The sequence below is a fragment of the Pristis pectinata genome, chromosome 18 (genome assembly GCF_009764475.1).
Source record: "Pristis pectinata isolate sPriPec2 chromosome 18, sPriPec2.1.pri, whole genome shotgun sequence".
NCBI lineage: Eukaryota > Metazoa > Chordata > Chondrichthyes > Rhinopristiformes > Pristidae > Pristis > Pristis pectinata.
Window position 1 is genome coordinate 40,450,250 of NC_067422.1, and position 12,036 is coordinate 40,462,285.

The following is a 12,036-nucleotide window of genomic DNA, read 5'->3' on the forward strand; positions in this document are numbered from 1 at the left end:
TCTATTAAAAAGAGTTAAATGCATCTACAGCCATGCACAATACCTGTGATAAAACGATCGAACTGAAGCTATGTATTGGGGGGATCCAGGCACACTGACTATTACTGTGACACTGTTACAATACCATCTGTCTAGGAATCAAAGACAGACAAGGTTAAAAGGGTATCCCAAGTTATGCCACTTACCTGGGATAACGTAAGGCAGTCAAAACGCAACACTATTGTAAGGATGACAAAAACAGAAGCCATCTGGACGTAGACATGAGATAATAAAAGGGTCAATTACACTAATAGTCATGGTTTACAGATCATCTGATAACAGACTGGAAGTGCAGGAAGAAGATTGCAGATAAATTAGTGTTTGAAAAGGACAGGTATGTAGAACTGAGAACTGGAGAGGTCCTTCAGGAGTTCAGAAAGTGTCTTTGAATGCTTACAAAAATAATTAAGAGAGTAAGAAGGGACCACGAAGTATTTCTTGTTGTCAAGATTAAGGAAAAATCCCCAAACATTTTATAAGCATATTATGAGCAAGGGGTGGGGTAACCAGGACAAGAGTGGGCCATTGGGGATCAAAGGAGCGATGTGTGTCTGGAGCCAGAGAACATCAGTGAGGTTTTAGACAAGCACTCCTTCCCTGTCTTCACTATGGAGAAGAGCACTGTAGTTGGAGAATTTAGGTAGGGGACAGGGAAACTCTAGAATAAACTGAAAAGGAAGAAGTATTGGATGCCTTTAGTGGACTTAAGGGTGGAGAAGTCGGTCTGCAGGTGACACAAAAAACAATGGTAGTAGTGAGGAGGGAAATCTCAGGCCACAGAAAGATATTGATGAGTTGGTAAAATGTGTAGGGCAATGGCAGATAGAATTTAATCCGAAAAATGTAATGTATTTTGGGAGGATAATTACTGAGCAATTACTATTAGGGAAGGACCTATATAAAGAATGGTTAGATGCTAGGAGATATTGAGGAACACAGGGACCTTGCTGGGCTAGTTCAAGAATCCCTGAGGCAGGTGGATAAGGTGGTGAGGAAGGCATATAGGATACTTGCCTCATTAGCCTGGACACTGAGTACAAGAGCAGGAAGGTTATGATACAGTTACGTGGAGCAGTTGGGACACAGTTGGGACAAAACTGTAGGGAAGATCTTGAAACAATTCTATTGGCCTGGTTTGAGAAAAGATGTGGTGATGTTTTGTCGAACCTGTCACACATGTCAGATGGTAGGTAAACCAAATCAAAAACCCCCTGTGGCTCCTTTGAAACCAATTCCTGCTTTTGGTGAACCCTTTTCGAAGGTGATTGTGGACTGTGTTGGTCCATTACCAAAGGATAAAGATTGCTACAAAGCTAAACCTTATTATGAGATGGAATTGAAGAGGATGGAGCTGGATAGTGAGGAGAAGGAGAAACAGAGGCAGCATGATTTACAAATGATGCAAAAGAGTGTGGAATCTGATTCTGATGATGGTTTTTCAGCCAGCAGGGAGGTTCGATTAGTCCCTCCTTTTGAGGAAGATCAGGTTGATCAGTATTTCCAACATTTTGAAAAGGTTGCTGTGAGTTCAAACTGGCCAAGGAAAGGATGGGCTCTTATGGTACAGAGTGTGATTAAAGGTAAAGCTCAAAAAGCTTATTCTGCTTTGTCTGTTGAGGATGCAGCTGATTATACCAAGGTAAAACAAGCTATATTGAAGGCCTATGAATTGGTACCTGAAGCTTACAGACAGAAATTCAGAGACTTGAGGAAATCTGCAGATCAGACTTATATGGAATTTGCCAATGGAAAGAGAATATGTTTTGAACGATGGTACATGGCTAAAAATGTAGATGGGGATTTTGATAAATTGAAAGAATTGATGTTAGTGGAAGACTTTAAAAGATGTGTTCCAGCTAAATTAACAACATATTTAAATGAAAAGGGAGTGGAAACTTTAGAAGAAACTGCTAGGTTGGCAGATGATTATGCTTTAACCCATAAATCCAAATGGGGACAACCTAAAACCTTTTAAAAGAGTTACAAGGACAATCCAGGTAAACCGGAGATTAAATTGGGAGGTAATCAAAAAGGAAAGGATGAAAAGAAGCCAGGGCTGGAGAAACCTGTTGAGCGTACTTGTTATTACTGTAAGAAACCTGGCCATGTGATAGCTAATTGTGCCCTTTTGAAGAAAAGGAAGGAAGCTGTGCCCAATGCTTGCTTTCAGGCAATTAAAAATCAAAAAGGTTTAGGAGATGCTGTTAAAGATCAGGCCTTGCAAGAGGTAAAAGCTGAAAAGTTGGAGGAGGTGAGAAAGGAATTCTGTTCTTATGTATCAGAGGGTTTTGTTTCACTGAATGATGGGTCACCCCAGGTGCCAGTGAAAATTCTTAGAGATACTGGGGCTTGCCAATCTCTCTTGCTGGACAGTGTTTTAAATTTTGGTAAAGAAAGTGACACTGGTAAGGTAAATCTAATACGAGGCGTTACAGATGACACCATATCTGTCCCTTTACACAGGGTGATTTTAAAGTCAAAGTTCGTAGAAGGACCAGTCGAGATAGGGATAAGACCTAGGTTGCCAGTGGAAGGAGTTTCTTTGTTATTGGGAAATGACCTTGCAGATGGAGAAATTGTTCCTGTGGTACAGTTAACGACCCAACCAAGGATTGATGAGTCTGAGAATGATCCAGATGTTTACCCATCATGTGCGGTGACTCGAGCTAGAGCTAAAGAATTAGCCAAGACCGACAGTCCGGTGCAGTCTGATGTGGTTCCTTGTGACAGTCCTAAACAGGAAGAAAATTATGATGCCTTATGTTGTTCAGCTCTGGGCATGTGATTGTGCAGGAGGTGGATAGAATGTTTCCCTGCCTGTTCCTGTGTCTGTCTGAATGCCTCTTAAATGTTGCTAGCATACCTACTTCTGCCACCTCCCCGGTGGCACGTTCCAGGCACCTACCACTCTGTGTAAAAAAAACTTACCTCATAAATCTCCTTTAAAGCTCTCTCTCTCACCTTAAAGCTATGCCGTCTACAATTTGACATTACCATCCTGGGAAAAACATTCTGACTGTCTACCTATGCCTCTCATAATTTTATAAACTTCTATCAGGTCTCCCCTCAATTTCTGCTGCTCCAGAGAAAACAATCCATGTTTGTCCAACCTCTCCTTATAGCTAATACTCTCTAATCCAAGCAACATTCTGGTGAACCTCTTTTGCACTCTCTCCAAAGCCTCCATGTCTTGATGAGACAATATAGTCCAGGTTAACAGTCTCGGCTCAAAACATTAACTGTTCATTCCCTCTATGGACACGCTGAATTCCTCCAACCATTTGTTTTTTTGATACCTAAATGCCACTCTCCCTCCAAATATGGGGAGATCTTCCAAGGGTCCCTCAAAATATGGAGATCCCATCCCTCAAAATTCAGTGTTAATATTCATAGGTCCACTAAAACACAGAAATCCCCTACACCAAAACACAGGGTGATCCTGTCGATGGATCCCCAAAGCACAGGGTCATCCTGTTAGTAGTTCCCCAAAATATGGGGAGATACTTAGCAATAGTCCCCAAAACATGGGGTAATCCCATCAATGGATCCCCCAAAACACGAGGAGAACCTTTAGGTAGGTCCCCAGATCACAAGGTGATCCCTTAAAAGGGTCCCACAAAAACACAAGGAGAACCTGTCAATGGGTGCCCTGAAACACAAGATCCATCCTGTGTGTCTCAGAAAGTATTGTGAATCTCTCTCCAAGAGTTCCAGCTCGATTTAGGCTAAAGGTTTCCCAAATTGTAACAATGCTCTGTCCCTGGGCCTTCACAGAGGACAACACTCAGAATAAAGGTGTCCCCAAATCACAGAGCGATCTTCACACTTTTCACATAAGGTTGGCCATTTCACATTACACTGCGCACACACTGGTTCTGAGTGACCACTTGCCTGTAGCTCCACGTAGCTGAAGGCAGAACAACTCAAGGGTTGTCTTTGACCTCTGCCTGAACACCAAGTAAGAATTGGGTGGAGGGTGTCTGGTATGCTCTCATGATTGAAGAAACCTGCATTTCTATTGCATCCTTCACATGCTTAGGATATTTAGAACATCTTACAGTCAATGAGGTGATTTTCAGGTTCAGTCATACATTCCAGGTTTTTTCGTATTTTGCCATATTTCTTTAAGGCACAGAAGGAGGTCATTTCGGCCCATCGAGTTAATGCCGGCAGGCCAAGCAATCCCATTCCCTTGTAATTGTCTCAGTAGCCCAGTTTATTCTCCTCACGTTCCCAGCAACTCCCCCCAGATTCTACCCCTCACCTACACACAAGGGCCAACTTACAGTGGGGAATTAACCAGGTGTCTGTACTATTCCAGCTGCAGTAATCCACTGGCAGCCCTGGCCTGTGGAGTGCAGTGTAGGCCAACATGGGTTGCTGGGACTTAAAAGTGGTAAGGTGTGAGGGGGAAAGCTCATAAAGGAACAGACCTGAGGAGGGAGTTGATTGAGGGCAGGGAGTAACCTGGAAGGAGGAAACTCCCAGGGCAGGTGTCAAAGAGAGAGCAAAGGGTTGGAAGGGGAAAGTAAGGCGGATGGGAGCTGAGAGAAAGGGGTGCGTGAATACATTGCAAGCGTTAGAAAGGGCAGACCACCGCAGCGGAAATGACGCCAGTTTTATGGTGGTCATGATAAGCTGGTTGTACACAGACTTCACTGATCAAAGATTCACCCTTGCCTGGAGCAGCAGTATCACGACCAGTGGTCTGACCGAGAGCAGCAGGTATCACGACTGAGAGCAGCTAATGTTGCACAGAACTTGCTTTGTGAAATCGAAAGGGAGCAAAAGAGAAGCAAAAACAGTGGATACTGGAAATCTGAAATAAAACCAGTGTTGGAAATACTCCAACACTGGAAGAGGAAGTGTTCCCTGAGCACCTTCATATCGGGCCATCTAAACACATTCACACTGTTGCCACGTGTGCAGAACAGTCAAGTAATCCTGTTACTTTTCCTTCATTCGGGAGAATTTCCAGTGTGGGCAGCTGTTTGTCTCAGGTGGGGTCGGGTTTAGCTGCCTTTGCTGACGACTGTTTTTCTCTTTGCACATTCAGGCCTGCGAAGATGATGAGAATGCTCGACCTCTGGCTGAGTCGCTGTTGCTCGCTATCGCTGACCTGCTCTTCTGTCCTGATTTCACCGTCCAGAGTCACAGGAAGCCTGGGCCGGTATGTCTCTCCTGAAGCTTCCAGCTGCTTTCTGGTCAGAATCATTTTTGTGTTTGGCAAGTTGAGAAAAGAAGGATAAGACATTTTGCATTTTGGGCATCTTGTGTCAGCCCCAAATCTTTCAGGGCAGGGTCAGCGTGGCTAAAGGGGAAAAAAGATTGGATACAGTGCAACGATCCCCTGGCACTGTCCTATGATACGCTCCCAGGGTAGGACATATTATTGGTACCCCTGTGATACGCTCCCAGGGAGAGCATGGGCTGGACACAGTAACCCTCCCTCTCCACAATCCTGTGATCCGCTCTCAGGGAGAGCATGGGCTGGTCACAGTAACCCTCCCTCTACACAGTCTTGTGATACACTCCCAGGGAGAGCATGGGCTGGACACAGTAACCCTCCCTCTACACAATCCTGTGATACACTCCCAGGGAGAACATGGGTTGGAGACACCGTGACAGTCATTGCTGGTGGCAAGGCTCACTTGCAGTTACGCAGCTGCACGTGCTCCTTTGACATTGTCACCTTTTAATTATTAATGCCAAAGAATGGGGTGAACATCATAAAACCAATCTTCCCCCCACCCCACCTCAGTGATGTGCATCCCAACACTGAGGCACCAGCTGAGGTTTTCTGCCCCTTGGGCACTGCCATCACCTCTAATTAACAGAAAGGCTGTCTTTTCCCTAAAGACCAAGTGGGGGGGGTGTCCCTGGCTCTGACTATATGGGCTGCTGAGGGGGGAATCCTTCCTGCAGGTAGACCTCCTGGAGGCCACTATTTGGTGAGTCATACTCTCCCGTGGAATTCCTTCAGCCGGAGGGTGGTGAGTCTGTGGAATTCGTTGCCACAGACTGCTGTGGAGGCCAAGTCATTGGGTGTATTTAAGGCAGAGATTGATAGGTTTTAGATTGGTTAGGGGGTTAAAGGTTACGGGGAGAAGGCAGGAGAATGGCAATGAAAAATATCAGCCAAGATTGAATGGCAGAGCAGAATTGATGGGCTGAATGGCCCAATTCTGCTCCTATATCTTAAGGTCATGTCCTGCCCTCCACGTCCGATGCGTTACCCCTCCCCCACCTGCACTGTCTGGGGGTGGTGGTGTCAGAATCACCCGATCTCGCTCAGTGTTCGGGAGAGCGGTCTCCACCAAGTCGCCTTCTGCTGCCAGCTATTCCTCTGGGCTTCAGACGGAGTGCAGTGCTACACCTGCGGGAAGTGGGGCAGGTTCGGAACTGTCCCAACCACCACCCCGCCAACCCCACCTTGCTGCCCCTTCCCCCTCCCCTCCGCCCTACTAATCCCACCTCACTGCCCCCTCCCCTCTACCCCACCAACCCTACCTCGCTGCCCCTTTCCCTCCCCTCCGCCCACCATCCCACCTCGCTGCCCTTCCCCTCTGCCCCGCCATCCCCGCCTCATTGCCCGCCAATCCCACCTCGATGCCCTCTCTCCTCTCCTCCCCCCTTCCCTGCCACTCCCACCTCGCTGCCCCATCCACTCCCCTCCCCCAATCCCGCCTCTCTGTCCCATCGCCAATCTCACCTCGCTGCCCCCTCCCCTCCGCCCCATGCCTGAGGTAGTGGGTGCTGGGGCTGAGGGTGACGACAGGTGACAGGTTGGGGGTTACTCTCTGGATGGGAGGAGGATGCAGAGGAGGGCAAAATCCTTCAAGGCACATTCACTGGACACCCAGGCCATGCCTGAGCTTACCCTGGGCCTGACCCCAGGGAACCCACCTGTCCCGAGGCTGAGCAAGAGTCTGAGGGAGCCCAGACAGGATGGCAGAGTCACTGTCCGAGATTCATAGGCCCAACTCATCCATGCTGGCCAGAGTGCCTATCTACGCTAATCTCATTTGCCTGTGTTTGGCCCATATTGCACTCAACCTTTTCTGTCTGTGTACCTGTACAAATGTCCTTTAAAGATTGTAATTGTACCCGCCTCTACCACTTCCCCTGGCAGCTCGTTCCATATACCCACCACCCTCTGTGTGGAAAAACTTTCCGCTCAGGTCCCCTTAAATCTTCCCCTCCCACCTTAAACCTATGCCATCTAGTTTTGGACTGCAGTACCCTGGGATAAGGTGTGAGGGGTGGCGTTCCAGCTGCATGCTTCTCATCTTCGGGAAGCCAGTGTGGGGAGTCAGTCAGGGGACCTGCCATATCGGTTTGTTCCTGGGCTTGGCTAAGGTGGGTTCCATCTGAGGTGACAGCCTGCCCCCCTCTAGAGGAAATGTTTGTGCTGGTCGTTCCTGGAGAGGGAACATGCGGAGTCCGCTGGCTTGCCGAAATCCTTTAGGACTTGCAGGGACCTTCGGGGCTGGAGTGGATCCGAGACAAGGGTGATAATTTTTAATTTGAAAATGCTGTAAGTATGTAAATAATGTTATTTTTAAAAAGAAGATGGTCAAAGGGGATAAAGGCCAACAAAATATAGGTTCGAGAAAGAGCAAAGCCGAAGAAAAATGGGTTTGATGCAGAGTAAAGCTCCCTTTAACTGGTCTGTCCACTGCCTTTAGTTTCATTGCTGTTACTGTTGTACCGACCTGTGATGACTGGTGCAGCCCATGACTGTCCTTTGTGCACTGGTTCTGTGTTGTTCCCAAATGCACTGGAATGTGTGTGTCCCAGTCCTGTGAAGAGGCTGCTCTGTGCCCCGTTGTATTGTACTCCATTGTTACAAGGGAACAATCATCTTCTGATGTTGGGCGTTGAGTCGGTTATGACACTATGGATGTTGTTGGGCTCAGCCACAGACCCAGCTGCATTATGTTGTTGTGCTCCAAGTGGCTTTCTCCTACTCTGGATGGTACAGTCAACAGCTGCACTGCTGGGGGGGGATGGGGGGGGGGGGGAAGGAAACGCTGCTGGTTTGGTCAAGGTGTAGGTCGGTGCAGAGAGCAGCAACTGTTTGTGCAGAGTCAGCAGTTCCTGCTGGATATTTCCCAAAGGCACCCTTCATTTACACAACCCCACTGGTACACCAGCACTGAGAGACCGCTGGCGGGTCCACCGACCCCACCAACTCTTCAGTTCTCCCTCTCACACACTCTGGCAACCAGTCCAGAGGCTTCAGCTCCTCCCTCAATGTGAGACTAGATGAGGGACGGTGGGGGGAATGGAAGGAAGGGGAGTGGGGGCTTTGGGGAAAGAGCCTGGAAGAGGGTGTCGAGGAGGGGGAGGTGGTTGATTCCAGTCATTGACGATCTCAGACACCCCCCACCAATCCCAGACCTCCCCTGATCCAGACTCGTTCCCCCTTGATTCCAGCCTCCTCCCACCCCCCCCAATCCCCTCAGATTTTTAACCACTTCCACAATGATCAGCTTTCTTGCCCCTCCTCTCATCGCCATCCCTAGCCCCTCTTTGTTCCCCCCCCCACCCCTCTATTGGAAGGCGGTATATAAATGCAGGTTGTGGCTGCTGATGTGGGTCTGGCTCCAGACCTGAACCAGTGTCTTTGTTTGAGTTGGGTCTGGGATCAAAAACGATCCATCCTCCGGTCAGCTGGGGTTTGGGTTCTCTCTTCAACAAACCTTGACTGCTGCTCGCTCTCGCTCAGTGTGGTGTTGGGTTCTGCTGCCTCCTGCTGTTTGAATCACTCTGACAGTTAAGTAAACCCATTAGTGTCTTTTGGGTAACTTCAGGCCATTTGATTCTAAATGCCCTTTGAACAACTGGAAACAATAATATTGGTCTCCCGGGGAGTTCTTCTGCTTCTATTTCTGAATAACTAAACCACATAAATACCTCATCCTTTAAAGATTTTCACACCTCTGAACAACCTGAGTGTTGAAAACAGCACCAAGAATTACCCACAGTGAACAGAGTAAATCCAGTTGATCAGTACTAATCATTTTAGTACAAAGGCAGAATACAAAGAAACAACACTCCACCCCCCCCCCCCAATTCTTTTGAAATAGCCCTTTGAGTAGGCCATTCGGCCCCTGGCACCTCCTCCACAGCTCAGTACATCCGGGCCAGTCTTTCACCCCAGCCCCACTTTTTTGCACCAACTGCCTATCCGTGGATTCCGTCAATATCCAAAAATCAATGGATTTCTGCCTTGAATATACTCAGCAACTGAGCTTCCTCAGCACTCTTGGGGAAAGAATGCCAACCATTCACCACTCCCTGAGTGAATAGCCCAAGGCTTTGTATTGAGCCTGTGACCCTTGGGTATTGGTATTTAGTATTGGTTTATTATTGTCACTCGTACCGAGGTACAGTGAAAAACTTGTCTTGCATACTGATCGTACAGGTCAATTCATTACACAGTGCAGTTACATTGAGGTAGTACAGAGTGCATTGAGGTAGTACAGGTAAAAACAATAACAGTGTCACAGCTACAGAGAGTGCAGTGCAATAAGGTGCAAGGTCACAACAAGGTAGATCGTGAGGTCAGAGTCCATCTCATTGTATAAGGGAACCGTTCAATAGTCTTATCACAGTGGGGTAGAAGCTGTCCTTGAGCCTGGTGGTATGTACCCTCAGGCTCCTGTATCTTCTACCTATGGAAGAGGAGAGAAGAGAGAATGTCCCAGGTGGGTGGGGTCTTTGACTATGCCGGTTCATGATGCTTCCCCAGGAAAGCATCAACTCTTCATCTGCCCCCTCAAGTAACAGAGTCACAGTCAAACAGCACAGAAACAGGCCCTTCATCCCAACTGGTCTATGCCGACTGTGTTGCCCAGCAAGTTTGTCCCATCTGCCTGTGTTTGCCCCATAACCCTCTAAACTTCTATCCACGGATTTATCCAGATGGCTCTTAAATGTTGCTAATGTGCCACCTCAACCACTATTTCTGGCAGCTCATTCCAAATACGCACCACCCTTTGTGTGAAGAAGCTGCCCCTGATGTCCCTTTTAAATCTCCTCCCCTCTGATCTTAAGCCTATGCCCTCTTGTTTTTAGCTTCCCATCTCTGGGGAAAAAAGACTCTATGCTTTCACCCTGTCTATGACCCTCATGATCTTATACACCTCTATTGGGTCACCCCGCAATCTCCTACGTTCCAGGGAATAAAGTCCTAGTCTACGCACCCTCTCCTTGTAACTCAGGCCCCCAGATCCAGGCAACATCCTGGTAAATCTTTTCTGCACATCTTATAGTTTAATAACATCTTTCCTATAACAGGGCGACCAAAACTGTCCACAGTACTCCAAGTGTGGCCTCAACAACATCTTATGTAATTGCAACATAATGTCCCAACTCCTATACTCAATGCCCTGACTGATGAAGGCCAGTGTACAAAATGCCGCCTTCATCATTCTATCTACCTGTGACACCACTTTCAGCGAACTATGCACTTGCACTCATTGGTCCCTCTGTTCCATAACACTCTCCAGGGCCCTACCATTCACTGTACAGGTTTGATCTTCCAAAATGCAATACCTCACATTTATCTGGGTTGAAAGCCATTTGCTAATCCTCAGCCCACATACCCAGCTGATCAAGATCCCTCTGTAACTTTTCATAACTTTCTACACTATCTACAACACCACCTATTTTAATATCAGCACCTATTTTAACCCTGCAAGAATTTTGTACATTCCAGTGAGATCACTTCTCATTCATTTATACTCGAGCACATACTTTGTCTGCTTAATTTCTCCTTGTATGGCAGTTCCATCAACCCTGCAATCAATGTGGTAACCCTTCACTGTACTCCTATCACAAGTAGGAGGCCAGACCTGTATTCAGCATTCCAGATGTGACTCTTCAGATCCTTATTCCATTGGAGCTAAACATCTCTACCATTGTACTCAAATCCTCTTGCAATAAAGGCGAACGTACTTCCATATGTCGTCTTGTGGCATGAGAAGGCAATTAACCCATCAATCTATGCCACCTTTCAGCAATCCCATCAATCCACTCCCCCACTTCTTTCCCTGCAACCTATTCTCTCTCATATGCCAATCAACTCCACCTTGACTCATCTCTCTCCCACCCACCCCAAGGGTAATTTACAGTGACCAATTAACTTGCCAACTAGTCTTTGGGATGTGTGAGGAAACTGGAGCATTTGAGGGAAACGTGGTCACAGAGACAATGTGCAAACCTCTCGCAGACAGCAGCAGAGAGCAGGGCTGCACCCAGGTGACTGGAGCAGCGATGGTAGTGCCAGCACTACCTGCCGTACCAGCGTACTGCTGAGTTTTGCTCTTTGTCTTTCTGATTGCTTGATGTTATCCATTCATTAACTTCACCGATACCCAGATCACTGAACACAAACTTCTTTCTAGCTCTCACGATGTAAAAAAATAGTTTCTATTTTGTGTTACTAAAATGCACGACCAGACATTTTTCCACATTATATTCCATCTGCCAAGTTCCTGACCATTCACAACCTCTCCTCATCCCCTGAAGCCTCTCTGCATCTTCCTCACAGCCCACAGGCACGGTAGTGTAGAGGTTCGTGCGACGCTATTACAGCGCCAGCGATTGGGGTTCGATTCCCGTCGCTGTCTGTAAGGAGTTTGTACGTTCTCCCATGTCTGCGTGGGTTTCCTCCGGGTGCTCCGGTTTCCTCCCACATTGCAAAGACGTACGGGTAGGTTAATTTGGGTTTAAAATGGGCAGCGTGGACTCGTTGGGCCGGAAGGGCCTGTTACCACGCTGTCAATAAAAAAAAATTTAAATTTCCAACCCTAAACTGGGCAGTTTGCCCCTGCTCCCCTTCTGCTCATGTTTCTTCAGTCTGTGCTGTTATGTTACTCCCAGTATCACACGTTCCAATCGAGTTTCATAATCTCTTGCATGACATCTTATCGAAGGCCTTCTGAAAGTTTTTGAACATCACAGTGATACATCACATCACCTGATTCA

General features: G+C 47.3%; 1 protein-coding gene across 1 annotated transcript in view; it reads left to right on the forward strand.

Moving 5' to 3' along the window:
- The window catches only part of LOC127579785 (protein HID1), a 135,830-nt gene that overhangs the window by 42,708 nt on the left and 81,086 nt on the right, over window positions 1-12,036 (forward strand). Inside the window, exon 4 of the mRNA XM_052032713.1 lies at window positions 5,096-5,209. Coding sequence (XP_051888673.1) covers window positions 5,096-5,209 — 114 coding nt within the window. The remainder of the gene's footprint in view (window positions 1-5,095; window positions 5,210-12,036) is intronic.